We start from the raw sequence: 12,037 nt of genomic DNA, 5'->3' as shown, positions 1-12,037 counted from the left end.
TTAAAAAATGAGGAAAAATCCAACCTTTACGGACATCAGTTTTCTTTGTGAATAAATAATCTATTATAAATACATTTTCTGTCTTAAAATACAGGGGGCAAAAGTATACACACCCCTATATTAAATTCCCATAGAAGCAGGCAGAGTTTTATTTTTAAAGGCCAGTTATTTCATGGATCCAGGATACTATGCATCCTGATAAAGTTCCCTTGGCTTTTGGAATTAAAATAACCCCACGTCATCACATACCCTTCACCATACCTAGAGATTGGCGTGGGGTACTTTTCATAAAATCATCTCTCAATGCAAATCAAACCAGCTATTAGGCTAACTGAAATAAAACCATGCCAATCTCTGGGTATGGTGAATGAGCATGAGCAGCACTGCATGTGTTAAAATTTCAGCATTAAAAATCCCATTATCATATATTCTAACCACATTTTGTTTTGATTCTGTTACCTAAAATTACTACAAATATTTCATCCTAAATATAAAAACATCTGTTGGTCTTTTAACAAATAAAATGAATACTGCTGCTGCTACAAACTACAGTAACCACTAGTGCTAATTATATATATATATATATATATATATATATATATATCTATATATAGATATATAGATATATATAGATATAATATATATATAGATATATTTATTATATCTATAAATTATATACTAAGATTTTAAAATTAAATATCACTATTAGTCTGTCACTTTCAACAAAGTCAGTTTTGAGAAAAAAATATCCTGCAAATTATCACTTAATTTTTCAATGCCATTCAATATTCAAAGGTTTTGATTCATAGACAAGTGTTCTGAGACATCAGTTCAGTTATGAGATTCAATGTAGGGTTTCATATAATAATTTGTGTACATTTTTGATTATTTTATAAAGATTCTCTACCACTTAAATGTGGTATAAATTATTTTAATACCCTGATAAGTATGGCAAAAGAAATACGAGAACAATCTGTTTTCAAAAATTTCACTTATTAAGGGCTCTCCTGTGTAGTTAAAACCCAGCTAATCAAATCATTGACGATGCCAGTCATGTGGCAGCTTTCCCAGAAATCAGATCATTTCCGTAATAGGCACAGTTCACAAAGTAAACAACATACGTCAGTCAACTGTGTAAACCTCAGCTGTTTATACATCATGAACCACTGAAGTAGTCTTGCAGATGGTGTTTGTGTGTTAACCTAACCTGGCTTAGCTGGTGTACAGTGTTGGGATAAAGCCTGGCATCTGGTGCGTGAGAGACGTGCCTTTTTGATCCTCATTTTATCATAAATTTGCCAAACCAAGTTTTACTCTTTGTATGATTATTTGTTACTGCATCAGTAGTCTTGCATTGCCAGACCTATCCCAACAGTGCTGACAGCACAGCAGTATGGTCTGGCTGCACCAGTTAACATTCTGGTATAGTGGGGAAAAAACGTTCTGGGTTGTTTGTATTTATTCTTTTAACCAATCCCAATAATATTTGAGGGCCGCTAAGATCGGGGTGCAGCGATGGTGCCATAACAAAATAGAGAGCAGAGATAGCCAGAGGGGAGGAGAATGCTTGACATCTGGCGCGCTTTTGTCAGGCTTTATACCTGCACTGTACATCCGTCTAATCCTAAAATTAGACAAAACAAATTGTCAATATCTGTGAAGATTACCGTTTACTGTAAAAATGTGTAATGTTTTATTTGTAGAAGCAACTTGAGAAGCCTTTTGGGGCTCCTCACCGTGCATTCTGAGGAGGAAGCTTTTTTACTAGGAATTCACCATTTATTTCTACCACACGGAACATCTGGGAACAACTGGGAAGCATAAAGAGGGAAAAAAAAATTAGGAAACCTTTATGTTTCTACTATATATCTAATTCCTTAGTTCTCTTTTTCCCCTTCCAGCCAATCAGCAATGATGAATGAGACACAGATTGGGAGGATCCTCCCTGACCAGTCATCGGGCAGTGGGCACACCTTTGGCACCCCACGCCACTCAAGGATCATCGATCCTATCTTATCGAAGAGAGTCTGCTTCTACAAAAGTGGAGATTCTCAGTTCAATGGCTTGCGCATGGTCATCAACAATCGCACCTTTAAAACATTTGATGCGCTCCTGGACAGTCTTTCTAAAAAGGTTCCCCTGCCGTTTGGGGTGAGGAACATCACCACTCCCCGGGGGGTTCATGCAGTCCATACTTTGGATGAACTGGTGGATGGAAAATCTTACATCTGCTCCGACAGCCGTAAGGTAAAACCGATCAACCTAGCACTGGCCAGGAAGAAGCTCCCGCCCTGGTACAACGCCAGGCCTATTAGCTCCCGTCGTCGGACCGTGCAGCAGGCCAGGTCTTTCCCTGGCCAGAACATTTTTGTGCGCACACCAAAGAAGCTACTGGTTTTTCGCAATGGTGACCCCACGGTAAAACACACTGTGGTGCTTCACAAGAGGACTACACTCACTTTTGAGTCTATCTTGGAACATATTTCAGAGCTGATCCAATTCCAGGTGGTGAAATTACACACAGTGGATGGCAGACGTGTGAGTGTCCTCTTCTGTCAATATAACACAATTCATTTCTAGGATGAAAATAGGAATATACAAGCACTATTGACTGTTTAACTTGCTAAAAACACCATAATATATTCACTTAACCTTCCCTTCTAATGCCAAGAAATCAAAGAAAACTGGAAGCATGTTGTACAGATTAAATGAAAAACTGAATTACAAGGTTACTCAGACCCAATCTTAAATGTGTACATTTAAAATTACTTACAATCAAGTATAGCCTTGTCTTGCAAAACTATGACCATGTTGTTACATAATTGTTTTATGTGTTAAGACTATATTTGAATGGATATGTAGGTAGATATCGTTGTAAAGATTTTAGAGCACAAAAAATGCACATTCCCCTAAAATTGGTCTGTTCAAATAGAACGCAGATATATAAGTTTTAGGTTTTAGTAGCATCTTTATTGCCCCATAGAGGACTGGCTCGAACCTGGCTTGTAAATAACCGTCACACGAGTAGAGAAAGTGTTAATCTTCTTAAGTCACCCTAATGCGTAGAAAGGCATTCTGGGATACTGCACGGTGAGGCTTGAGGTCAAGGATCTATTATAAATTTAGAGTCAGCTGGTATTGCAAGGTGCCATCTTAACCAATAATACATTTAATTTAGAGTTGTCATACATTTAGATGAAGGTCATTGGCAATTATATCACTCGCTAACATTTGTAGATTCAAGATTGTTCTATTCTATCTATTACATCATTTTTTCCTGTCTGCAGGTGGATAGTCTTCCAGGCTTGATATTATGCTCTGGGACAGTTGTGGCTATGGGCAGGGAGCCATTCAGGCATGCAAACTACAATGCACAGAAATCAACAGCTACAACAATGCAGCCGACCAAACAAATGGGTCACAGAAGACTAAAGGCATTAAAACGTAAGTTTATTTAAAAATTAGGTTCTTTGTTTTTCTATTGAACTCTAAGCAAACATTTTGATTGTTTAGTTGTTGAGAACATTCATTAAATGGACACACACAACATGTCTACAATAATCTACCTGCTCTCATGGGATGAAGATTGGGAAAGTGCTGAGGAAATAATATTATGCATAATACCTCGGATGACCTACATACCCTGTATACGTGGCTGTCGGCTATTGTTCTTCGTGAGCTGTGAATATTTGGACTATCTTTCTAACTTTTTTTCTCTCTTTCTTCTCTTTTCATGCTTCTTGGGTTTCCTCCACAAACTGCCTGCTTAACCTTCCTAATCCTTGCCTGATATCTTTGGACATTTCTACTTTATTTTTCAACCTGATCCTTTTTTGTACCCGTTTGGCTCTTTTGATTGACTGAAAAGGTAAAAAGAAGTCACTATCATCTACATCAGAGTCAAGGAATTTCTCCCCCTCATCAGAGAGATACATTGTGAATCGGATCCATAACTCCATCGTAGGAAGTTCATGTGACCTACCCAGTCACTCTGTCGAGTGGGAGTCAGGTCGTATGCTGGAGTCAGTACCAGAAACACCTGACACCTGCCTTGGCGTTGGAGCTGAAGAGCAGGAGAGCCTGCTGCCCTCAGATGATGACATTGAAAAGTCCTTTCGAGTGAACCAAGATGGTAGTATGACAGTGGAGATGAAGGTGCGGCTGACAATTAAGGAAGAGGAAACCATCCATTGGACAACCACTCTGTCACGCTCAAGTGTAGCCAATCAGCTAAATGGGACCTGTTTTCCAGAGCCTGAGGCAGAGCAGGAGATAAGCTCACTTAAATTAAACTCACTGGATTTACAAAGTCCTGCTGCCTCCATCGACACCATCAACAAAACTAAGGATGACAATGACGAAGATCCACCATCGCTGGGAAATACAGCTTTTAGTAAGAGTAGTCATGAAGAGGATGATATCAAAGTAAAAACTGATGTGGTGTCTCCTAGGAGAGCTCCTACACCGGGGCACAAGAAAATTAGAAAAAAGCAAGTGGAGGGCCTAAAATCAGTAACGGCAGAGGGGATTCAGGAAGGTACGATTGGTTCTTACTCTTACAGAGAGCAGACAGAAAATGGAGCCATGACAGAGCAGTACTGCAGGGTCAAACAGAGCAGCAGTATACCAGTGCCCAAACCTAGAAAACTTGGCTCCGTCGATGCCAAAAATATAAACGGAAATGTGTCCATGTTTAAATCAGCAGGCATGGCTGAAATCCTACAGATAGAATCCAGCGGAGAGGAGGTCACTGAAACGGTCTTACACGTATATGAACAGCAGACCTACCTTTGTTCACAGGGTGTGTCTGCTTCTGAGATGCATTTTTGCAGGCCAGCTACTTCAGAAACTGGACAGCTCTCCTCCAATAATGAGTTTGAACCCCAGATCTGGAGACCATCGACAGCTTCTGAGTCAATTAGCATCTGGAGAACTGAGAGCATGTCGGTATCATCTGATTTCACATTGCCTTCACTGAGGACTGGTGCAGTTGAAGCAACAAATGCTCAACAACAATTCACAAAGCCCACTAAAGGCAAAGACAAGCCCCAACAAAGAGAAGTCAATAAAGATAAAAGACTTTCCCCAAAACCAAAAGCAATCAACAAACGTGTTCATCGACTTATGTCACCAGGAAAAAGAATAAAAGAAAGTTCTGCAGTAGCAACCAAGAAAAGTAAGAAAGTGAAAACTTTCTCCAGTGCTGGGTTCATTAAGAAAATCTATGGGAATAAATCAAAATCAGCAAAAAGAGTGATGACACTTAAAAAAGTACCAACACAAAATGACAAGGGTGTTACAACTAAGAGCTCACAACAGTCTAAAGACACAATAAAATGTATTCTCAAAGACCCAAACATACCATCAGCATTGAAAGAAACTATGAGTGAGACAATTCCTTTTGAAAAAATCTGCCTGAATGTTGCTCCAGATGATGTAAGCCAACCACATGGAATACTGACAAGGCAGACATCAATGCATCAGCGGATAAAGAACAAAAAAGAGTGCTGTGAGATCAGCAAAAGCATGCCACCACCTGCTTTTGACTCCTCTAGCTTTGTTACCAATGAATATGTGGAAAACTGGCTGGAGAAAGCCCACCTTAACCCCACGGCCTACCCAGATGAGGAAATAAAAAAATTTGAAGCAGTCGCTCTTGTACAAACAGAAAGTGGCAGCAGGTGTGGTGAGTCTGAAAATAAGGTTGGATTGATAATTGTGGCACAGGAGTTAAAGTGTTTTGACTACACATCAGAAATACAATCTCTAAAAACTGACCTACTGCCTGAGAATGAGCTAGGAGCATCTATCAAACAAAAAATCCATACCTTTGAAAACAAATGTACAAGTCCATCAATGGAGAAACCCCCCGTCAATCAGCAAATCGCCCATAATCAAACAAACACAGAACACTCCAGTAGTTTAGCTCAGAATAATGAAGAAGAAATAAAGCCTCTCTCGACTCATAACTGTTCTGAAACAATTTCACCAAGTAATGAGATGGCAACAGAAATGCCATCCGACAGTGAAGTAGAAAACAAACCCAATCCGATTAAAATGTCATTTCAAGAAGCAACAACTTCCAATGCACTTTCAATGGATCTACCACCACCACCACCACCTGCTGAACATACAGAGCTGTCAAACAATGAATACTGCGGGATGGATGCATTCTCAGCGGCCAGCAGCCCATTATACAGGCTCTCATCTGTTAGCAGTCAAACATCAGATGATAATCCATTATCCATCAGCCCGACATCTGACAAGGCCATATCACCTACCGACCACAGAATGGAAATGACAACATCAATTCAGACTGACAGTCCTCCCACGCGGAGGGAAGCAACATTACCAAGAGCTCAATCCATTAAAAGGGCCCCTTTGGTTAGTAATATATCGTTTGACAGGAAAATGTCTCTCAGAAAGGCTTGCCTGGATAAATATACTTTATGTAATGATGCCACTTTAGAGACAAGCACATCATCTACTCCCGTTAACATAGTGGGTGATAATGTGCTGCCAAACGGAATCTGTTCAACAGGGACACAATGGCTGAATGAAATCCCACCAGAAGAGACCCAGATATCAAAAGGCTTCTTCAATTTGAAAAGTAGTCCGTCATGTTGTACTTCTGCTACGAGTTTAGCAACTGAAGAGAGAATACCACCAGTCAGTATTTCATCAAGTGACGCTCCAACCCCAAGTGATATTTCATTTAGAGAGACAGAAATGGATTTAACACAATTTTTAACTCAAAAAGAAGAATCTCCTAAACTCTTGGTACAAAATCTTATAAGCAGTCCATCCCCAAAGAGAAAATCCCAAACTAAGAAATTCTCTTCAGAACTTTCGCACAACTCTCCAAAGTTATCATCAAAACATAACCTCCTACCGGATAAAACTATGTCACCAAATATTGGAATCCGAAGAGATGCAACACCAAATTCTAGCCCTTCCACTAAAAGAAAGCTTTATACATCTAATTTACGAACGAGACGGTCTCCATATTCTCAGTCTCTGGACATGGGGTCAGCACCTGTCAGACACCAGTCAAGTGAAAAGTTTCTCTCCAGAAATCTCTCCTCAGACAATGCATCAGAGCCCACAAATAAGAAAACATCATCCCAAAGAAAGCATCACCAAACACCCAAGTCAATAAAATCATCATCTGAACTGGACAAAACACTAAACTCTAACACTCTAATGCCATTGAAAGCTAATCAGAGTGATGACAACAAAGTGACAGATGACCTTATTCCACCAGATCAGGAGAAGTCCATAACACAAATAATGCCACAGCCTTTAAACATCACAAATCAGCCAAACATAAAACCTGTGCTTGAGAAAATTTGCTACTCAATACATTCAATTAGAAAAATCACACAGAACAAACGTCCATCATGTCTGGAAAAGTCAAACAGCCTGCCTGACTTCTCCTCTCATGTGGCCTCTACGTTTGGCTCATCAACTAAAGCTCTTCTTGCTTTCTTGTCCGTCATGACCCTAAAGGAAGGCCTAACTAACTTAAATATGGATGAGCTGAATGCAAACAACGTCAGCTGTGCTGAGGCTTTAAAAATGATGGATTCCCTCAGAGAAATCGCCAGCATTGAGGATTCCCACGAGTTAAGAGTTAGTTTGTCCAATTTACAGCAGTCAGCTTCAAAGCAACTCCTGCTAAGTTGGAGGGGCTTTCAGGATCTCAGCGACAAATGCAGGAGTCGCAGCTCAACCCCAAATAATCCAGAACTTGAATGTGTGACCGAGACCAGTCCTGAAAAAGACTGTGACATTGATGAAAACGTCATCGATGAGATTGTGGATCATCTGTACATACCTGAGAAGCTCAAGGAGGAATTGACCGCTCTTTCAATGGGTGTCAAAAGTGACACTGACAATGAAGAAAAGCTCAAAAAAGTGAAACCAAAAGCTAACAGTAATATTTCAGATTTCTCCACAAAAGACGCTGTTAATGTCAGCGATGTTACTCAAGATGAGAAAGCTAATGTTGATGTGAGCTCCATCATTAAAAAATTCACAGACATTAACCAGCTAAAACAACCCAGCATGGGTAGTGTAACTAAAGAAAGCCTGTATGGGCACAATGGTGTGGCCAAATGTCCACCAGCTGAACCTATTTATAAACCAATACCAGAAGCAAGGCAGCTTTATAGCTCAGTGATTTTTGCAAAAGATAATAAGCAGCAAGGCCACAATGAAGACCAAGAAAAGGCAAAAATGAATGGAGTACTAAGCAGCAAGAACCGTTTTGAACAAGACAGCCGTATCTCTGAAGTAGAGGACAGAGACACGGGAGGTAATCAGCTGCGGATGCACAGTGAAGAGAGTATGCCGGAGAACGAGCTTACCCATGATGATGAGTCAGGTTCAGATGAGAAGGGGCAGAACATGTTAAGTGCCATTAAAGATTTAGAGCCGAATGTGAGCTGTAAGCAAAGCGTATCTAGCTCTGAAGCAGGTGAGCAACATAGCTCAGAAGAGGAATTACACGTTGAATGTGAGGAGATTCAACAGGAGAGCAGGGCTAGTGACGACTTGTCCAACCATGAAAGTCACTCTGAGGAGGAAGAGGAGAAGCATCCAAGCTCAGATTACTATGTAGAAGTGAATGTAAGAGGGAAGGAAAGAATATCGAGCCCCGATAGTCAAAACAGGCTGTCAGAGGTTGAATGTCAAGCCGGCCCTATAGGATTGAAGGTTGATGTCGATGAAAGCACATGTAACTCAGATGTAGAGGAGTCTTCTTCAGAGGAAGAACAGCCTGAGGTTGAATGTCGAGCAGGCTCTATAGGACCAAATGTTAGCAACTATGAAAGCACATGTAACTCAGACGTGGATGAGCCATCCTCAGATGAAAAGCAGCCTGAGGTTGAATGTAAAGAGCTAAATGCTTTTACTGAGGTAATTTTGTCTGGCAATGAGGTAGAGGAGGAAGAACACCTTGACAAACTTTTGTATCACAGGGAAAAAACTAACAAATGTGAGTCTTTGATAGAAGAGACAGAGGAGGAGGACAAGGTCAGCTTAGATAATGACGACTACCATGCTGATAAAAAACACATTTTTGATGAGACAAAAAGTCAGAATACTGTAGATGGGGATCCAAGCAATTTGATAGAAAATCAAGATTTATATTTAAAAAAACACAACAGCAGTTTGATAAAGTCTGACAGTTTAACAAAGAGTTATGGATTTAATACAGATGAGGACAGTGGGAATGAGCACAGCAGCTGTGAAGAACATGTAGAGGTAAAAGTTGAAGATGAACAGACCAATAGCTCGCATGAAGAAGAATTGAACTATGGTAAAAAAGAGTCCATCTCCGTAGAGGAATATCCCAATATGGACGGATATATAGAAAAGGGCTTAACAGAAGACCAGGAAGCTCTTGCATTGGCAACACAGTCGAAAAATACAAAATGTGAAAAGGCTGTGGAAAAACTCAAGCATCAACCTGAAGCAATATTATCCCAATCTGTTGCAGAGAGAGTTATTATTCTGGAAAAACAGGTTGCCAATGCCCAAAAGACAACAGAAAGTTCCGCTACAAGACATTGCCTCCAAAAAAACGCCTTTCTTGAGTCGGACATTGAGGATTCACCCTCTGAATCACCCCCATCTGAGTCGGCTCCCTGCACCCGATCAGCTCCTCAGTCGTCATTATCTTTTAGCTACGACTCCTGTGGCGTTATAACAACAGATCCTGAAAGCAACAGGGTCAAATCCATCAGGCAAATGTTCCTGGCAAAGAGCGGCACAGATATCCCACACGGACCGGGACGTTTCCCAAGCCAGAAGACATCGAAGCGGCCCGAGTTACAAGCAGAGACCTCGGCTAGTGGCGGGTATCAGTCCCTGACTTCAAGTGAGCTGTCTAGCAGCGAAGATGATTCAGCACGGAAATCGATCACTAAAGGCTTTGTGAGAAGAACAATTGAAAGGCTATATGGCAAAAAAGAAGCTAAACCTGATGAGGAAGCAAGCGAAAGGCCCCCATCTGCGCCAAAACAGAAAACAAAAGAACAATCAAGCATTTTCTCTCACTTGCATATAGCCCAGTCCAAAGCAATGTCTGAGCTGTATTACTTCAATTCGTCTAATGTACTTGACACCTTAAGTGAAGCAACACATGTTGCTTTTAATGTACAAGTCAGGCCTGAAGACAGTGCCCCTATTAATAATGAACAATGGCTCCTTAGAGAAAACACACCGATCAGAAAGTCTGTTTCAGACCCGGTTGGAATAAATAAAAACTTAAACTCTCCTCAAGGCGAAGGAATGTGTGAGGATATTGAAGAGACCACATACTCCCTTTTCAGCACAAAGTCTGAAGTGGAAGACAAGAAGTCGTCTTTTTCAAGGAAGTGCACCTACTTTTCTTTGCCCCATTCTAGTGACTCGTATGCATGCCAGGATGAGCTGAGCACTGTTAGCAAGAGCAGCGAGAATTATGAAAGTACTATAGATCCAAAGGACAATACAGAGGACACTAAAATGTGGGCAGAGAGGAACAGCACACTGCCCCGTGTTGGTGTTATGGACTTTAAGATGATGGATAACAAAGTGCACCCGCTGATAGAGCCTCCACCGGATTGTGAGGTGGTAGTTGTGCAGCCTGGGAAAGGTCAGGGTGTTGTGCGCAGGATCCCAGAGCCTGATATGTTGGACATACTTTACAATTTTTGTGGTCAGAATTGTCCCATCCTGTAAGGACATTTTATCTTTTTAAAATACAACCACAAAACCACAAACTTGTGTGTCTAAATAGGTGTACATTGTTAGGCTACAGCATAATACATTGTCTTTGGTGCCTACATTTTGATGTTGCCATAGCCTTGGCATTACACACTATCATGTCAACTCATTTGAGCCAAATGCCAAATGTGTGACAAGCCAATGGATTCATGTTTATTCAACCTCCATACGTGTATGTTATGAGCTTGTGATCAATTTGTCATTTTATGATCCTTGTTTAAAAGTAGAAGTGAATTTTTTTTCTCTCCTAACATTGTGATTGTGTATTTGCCACGCGCACTCCAGAGCAGCTCTCTTCTTTTTATAGGTTGCCTGTCAACAGATCAAGTACCCAGAGCATTACTGTAATCTTGTTTTAAAACTCTTAAAAGAGATCCCACGTCCCCGCAGATGTCAAGCAACAAGGCCAATCCCCACTGCACTGAATGAACGGATCAGTTTGTGGTCGCATCTCAGGTCAGGGATAACGTTCAGGTGTGCAAATGGTAGAAATTGTCAGCAAATACTAAATACTAGATTTAATGTCCTATTGGTTGTCTAAACTGTAAATAAGACGTCATTGTTCTTTACTAAGTGACCATAGCTTTATGCATATGTACGATAAATTGACCTTTATAATTAGGATAGGTGGTTTTATGGTTTCAATGTGGCAGCTGTGACAATTTTGTGTCTTTAAATTGACGTGGAGGAATAAAATGTGTATTTACAAATGTTGGGTATTCTTTTACTTTGTGATGAGTTTTGACAGACTAAATCCAGTTAAATCTCCACGAATTCTGGATTGAATTAAACATAATGACCATTTAGTCTCACAGGGAAAATGAGATGATCGAGATAATCCTAGTGTCAGTGAAAGTCAAAAGGCCATGGTGACTGCTGGGTTAAAAGATACCTTAGGAAGCTCAGCTTGGTTGTTTTCTCCTGCTGATTACTATCAGATCTGTGAGGAGGAGCTGTTTTCTCACTCTCTGCTTGAGGAAGTATCCATGTTGTTCTTAGGTTGTTTTGGTTCTCAGAAGCTGCCATCGAGCTGGTCCATGTTGTGACAGGAGTGTCGAGGAATGCACTAAGAGCAGAGTGTTTACATCTGCAACTACAGAGAAAAAACAAAAACCACGACAATTCCTACATTTGACATTTATTTCATATAAATATATATGGCATTAATAACATTTATAACATTCTGGAGATAGTTTTAGATAAAAAAATAATGCAGAGTAAAATCTTTTAAAAGTCACTTAACACAAATGTTTAAAAACAA

The 12,037-nt window shown here is 40.3% G+C and overlaps 2 protein-coding genes across 3 annotated transcripts in view; both read left to right on the top strand.

Moving 5' to 3' along the window:
- LOC116672010 (oxygen-regulated protein 1) overlaps positions 1 to 11,481 on the top strand; it is an 11,832-nt gene extending 351 nt beyond the window's left edge. The window contains exons 2-4 of one of the 2 annotated variants that reach the window (XM_032503521.1): positions 1,902 to 2,538; positions 3,288 to 3,444; positions 11,084 to 11,481. In XM_032503521.1, the coding sequence (XP_032359412.1) occupies positions 1,902 to 2,538; positions 3,288 to 3,444; positions 11,084 to 11,124 (835 nt within the window). In that variant the 3' untranslated portion in view covers positions 11,125 to 11,481. Of the gene's footprint in view, positions 1 to 1,901; positions 2,539 to 3,287; positions 3,459 to 11,083 lie in introns of those variants that run through there. The other variant, XM_032503523.1, reaches the window with a different exon arrangement.
- On the top strand, positions 3,512 to 11,481 carry LOC116672009 (uncharacterized). The gene is made up of 2 exons (XM_032503520.1): positions 3,512 to 9,061; positions 9,140 to 11,481. Coding segments are annotated over exons 1-2 (5,049 nt in total). The 5' UTR covers positions 3,512 to 4,014; the 3' UTR covers positions 9,142 to 11,481.
- Positions 11,482 to 12,037: the final 556 nt, after the last annotated feature.

This window comes from Etheostoma spectabile, chromosome 22 (genome assembly GCF_008692095.1).
Source record: "Etheostoma spectabile isolate EspeVRDwgs_2016 chromosome 22, UIUC_Espe_1.0, whole genome shotgun sequence".
NCBI lineage: Eukaryota > Metazoa > Chordata > Actinopteri > Perciformes > Percidae > Etheostoma > Etheostoma spectabile.
This window is presented reverse-complemented; position numbering and strand designations above follow the sequence as displayed.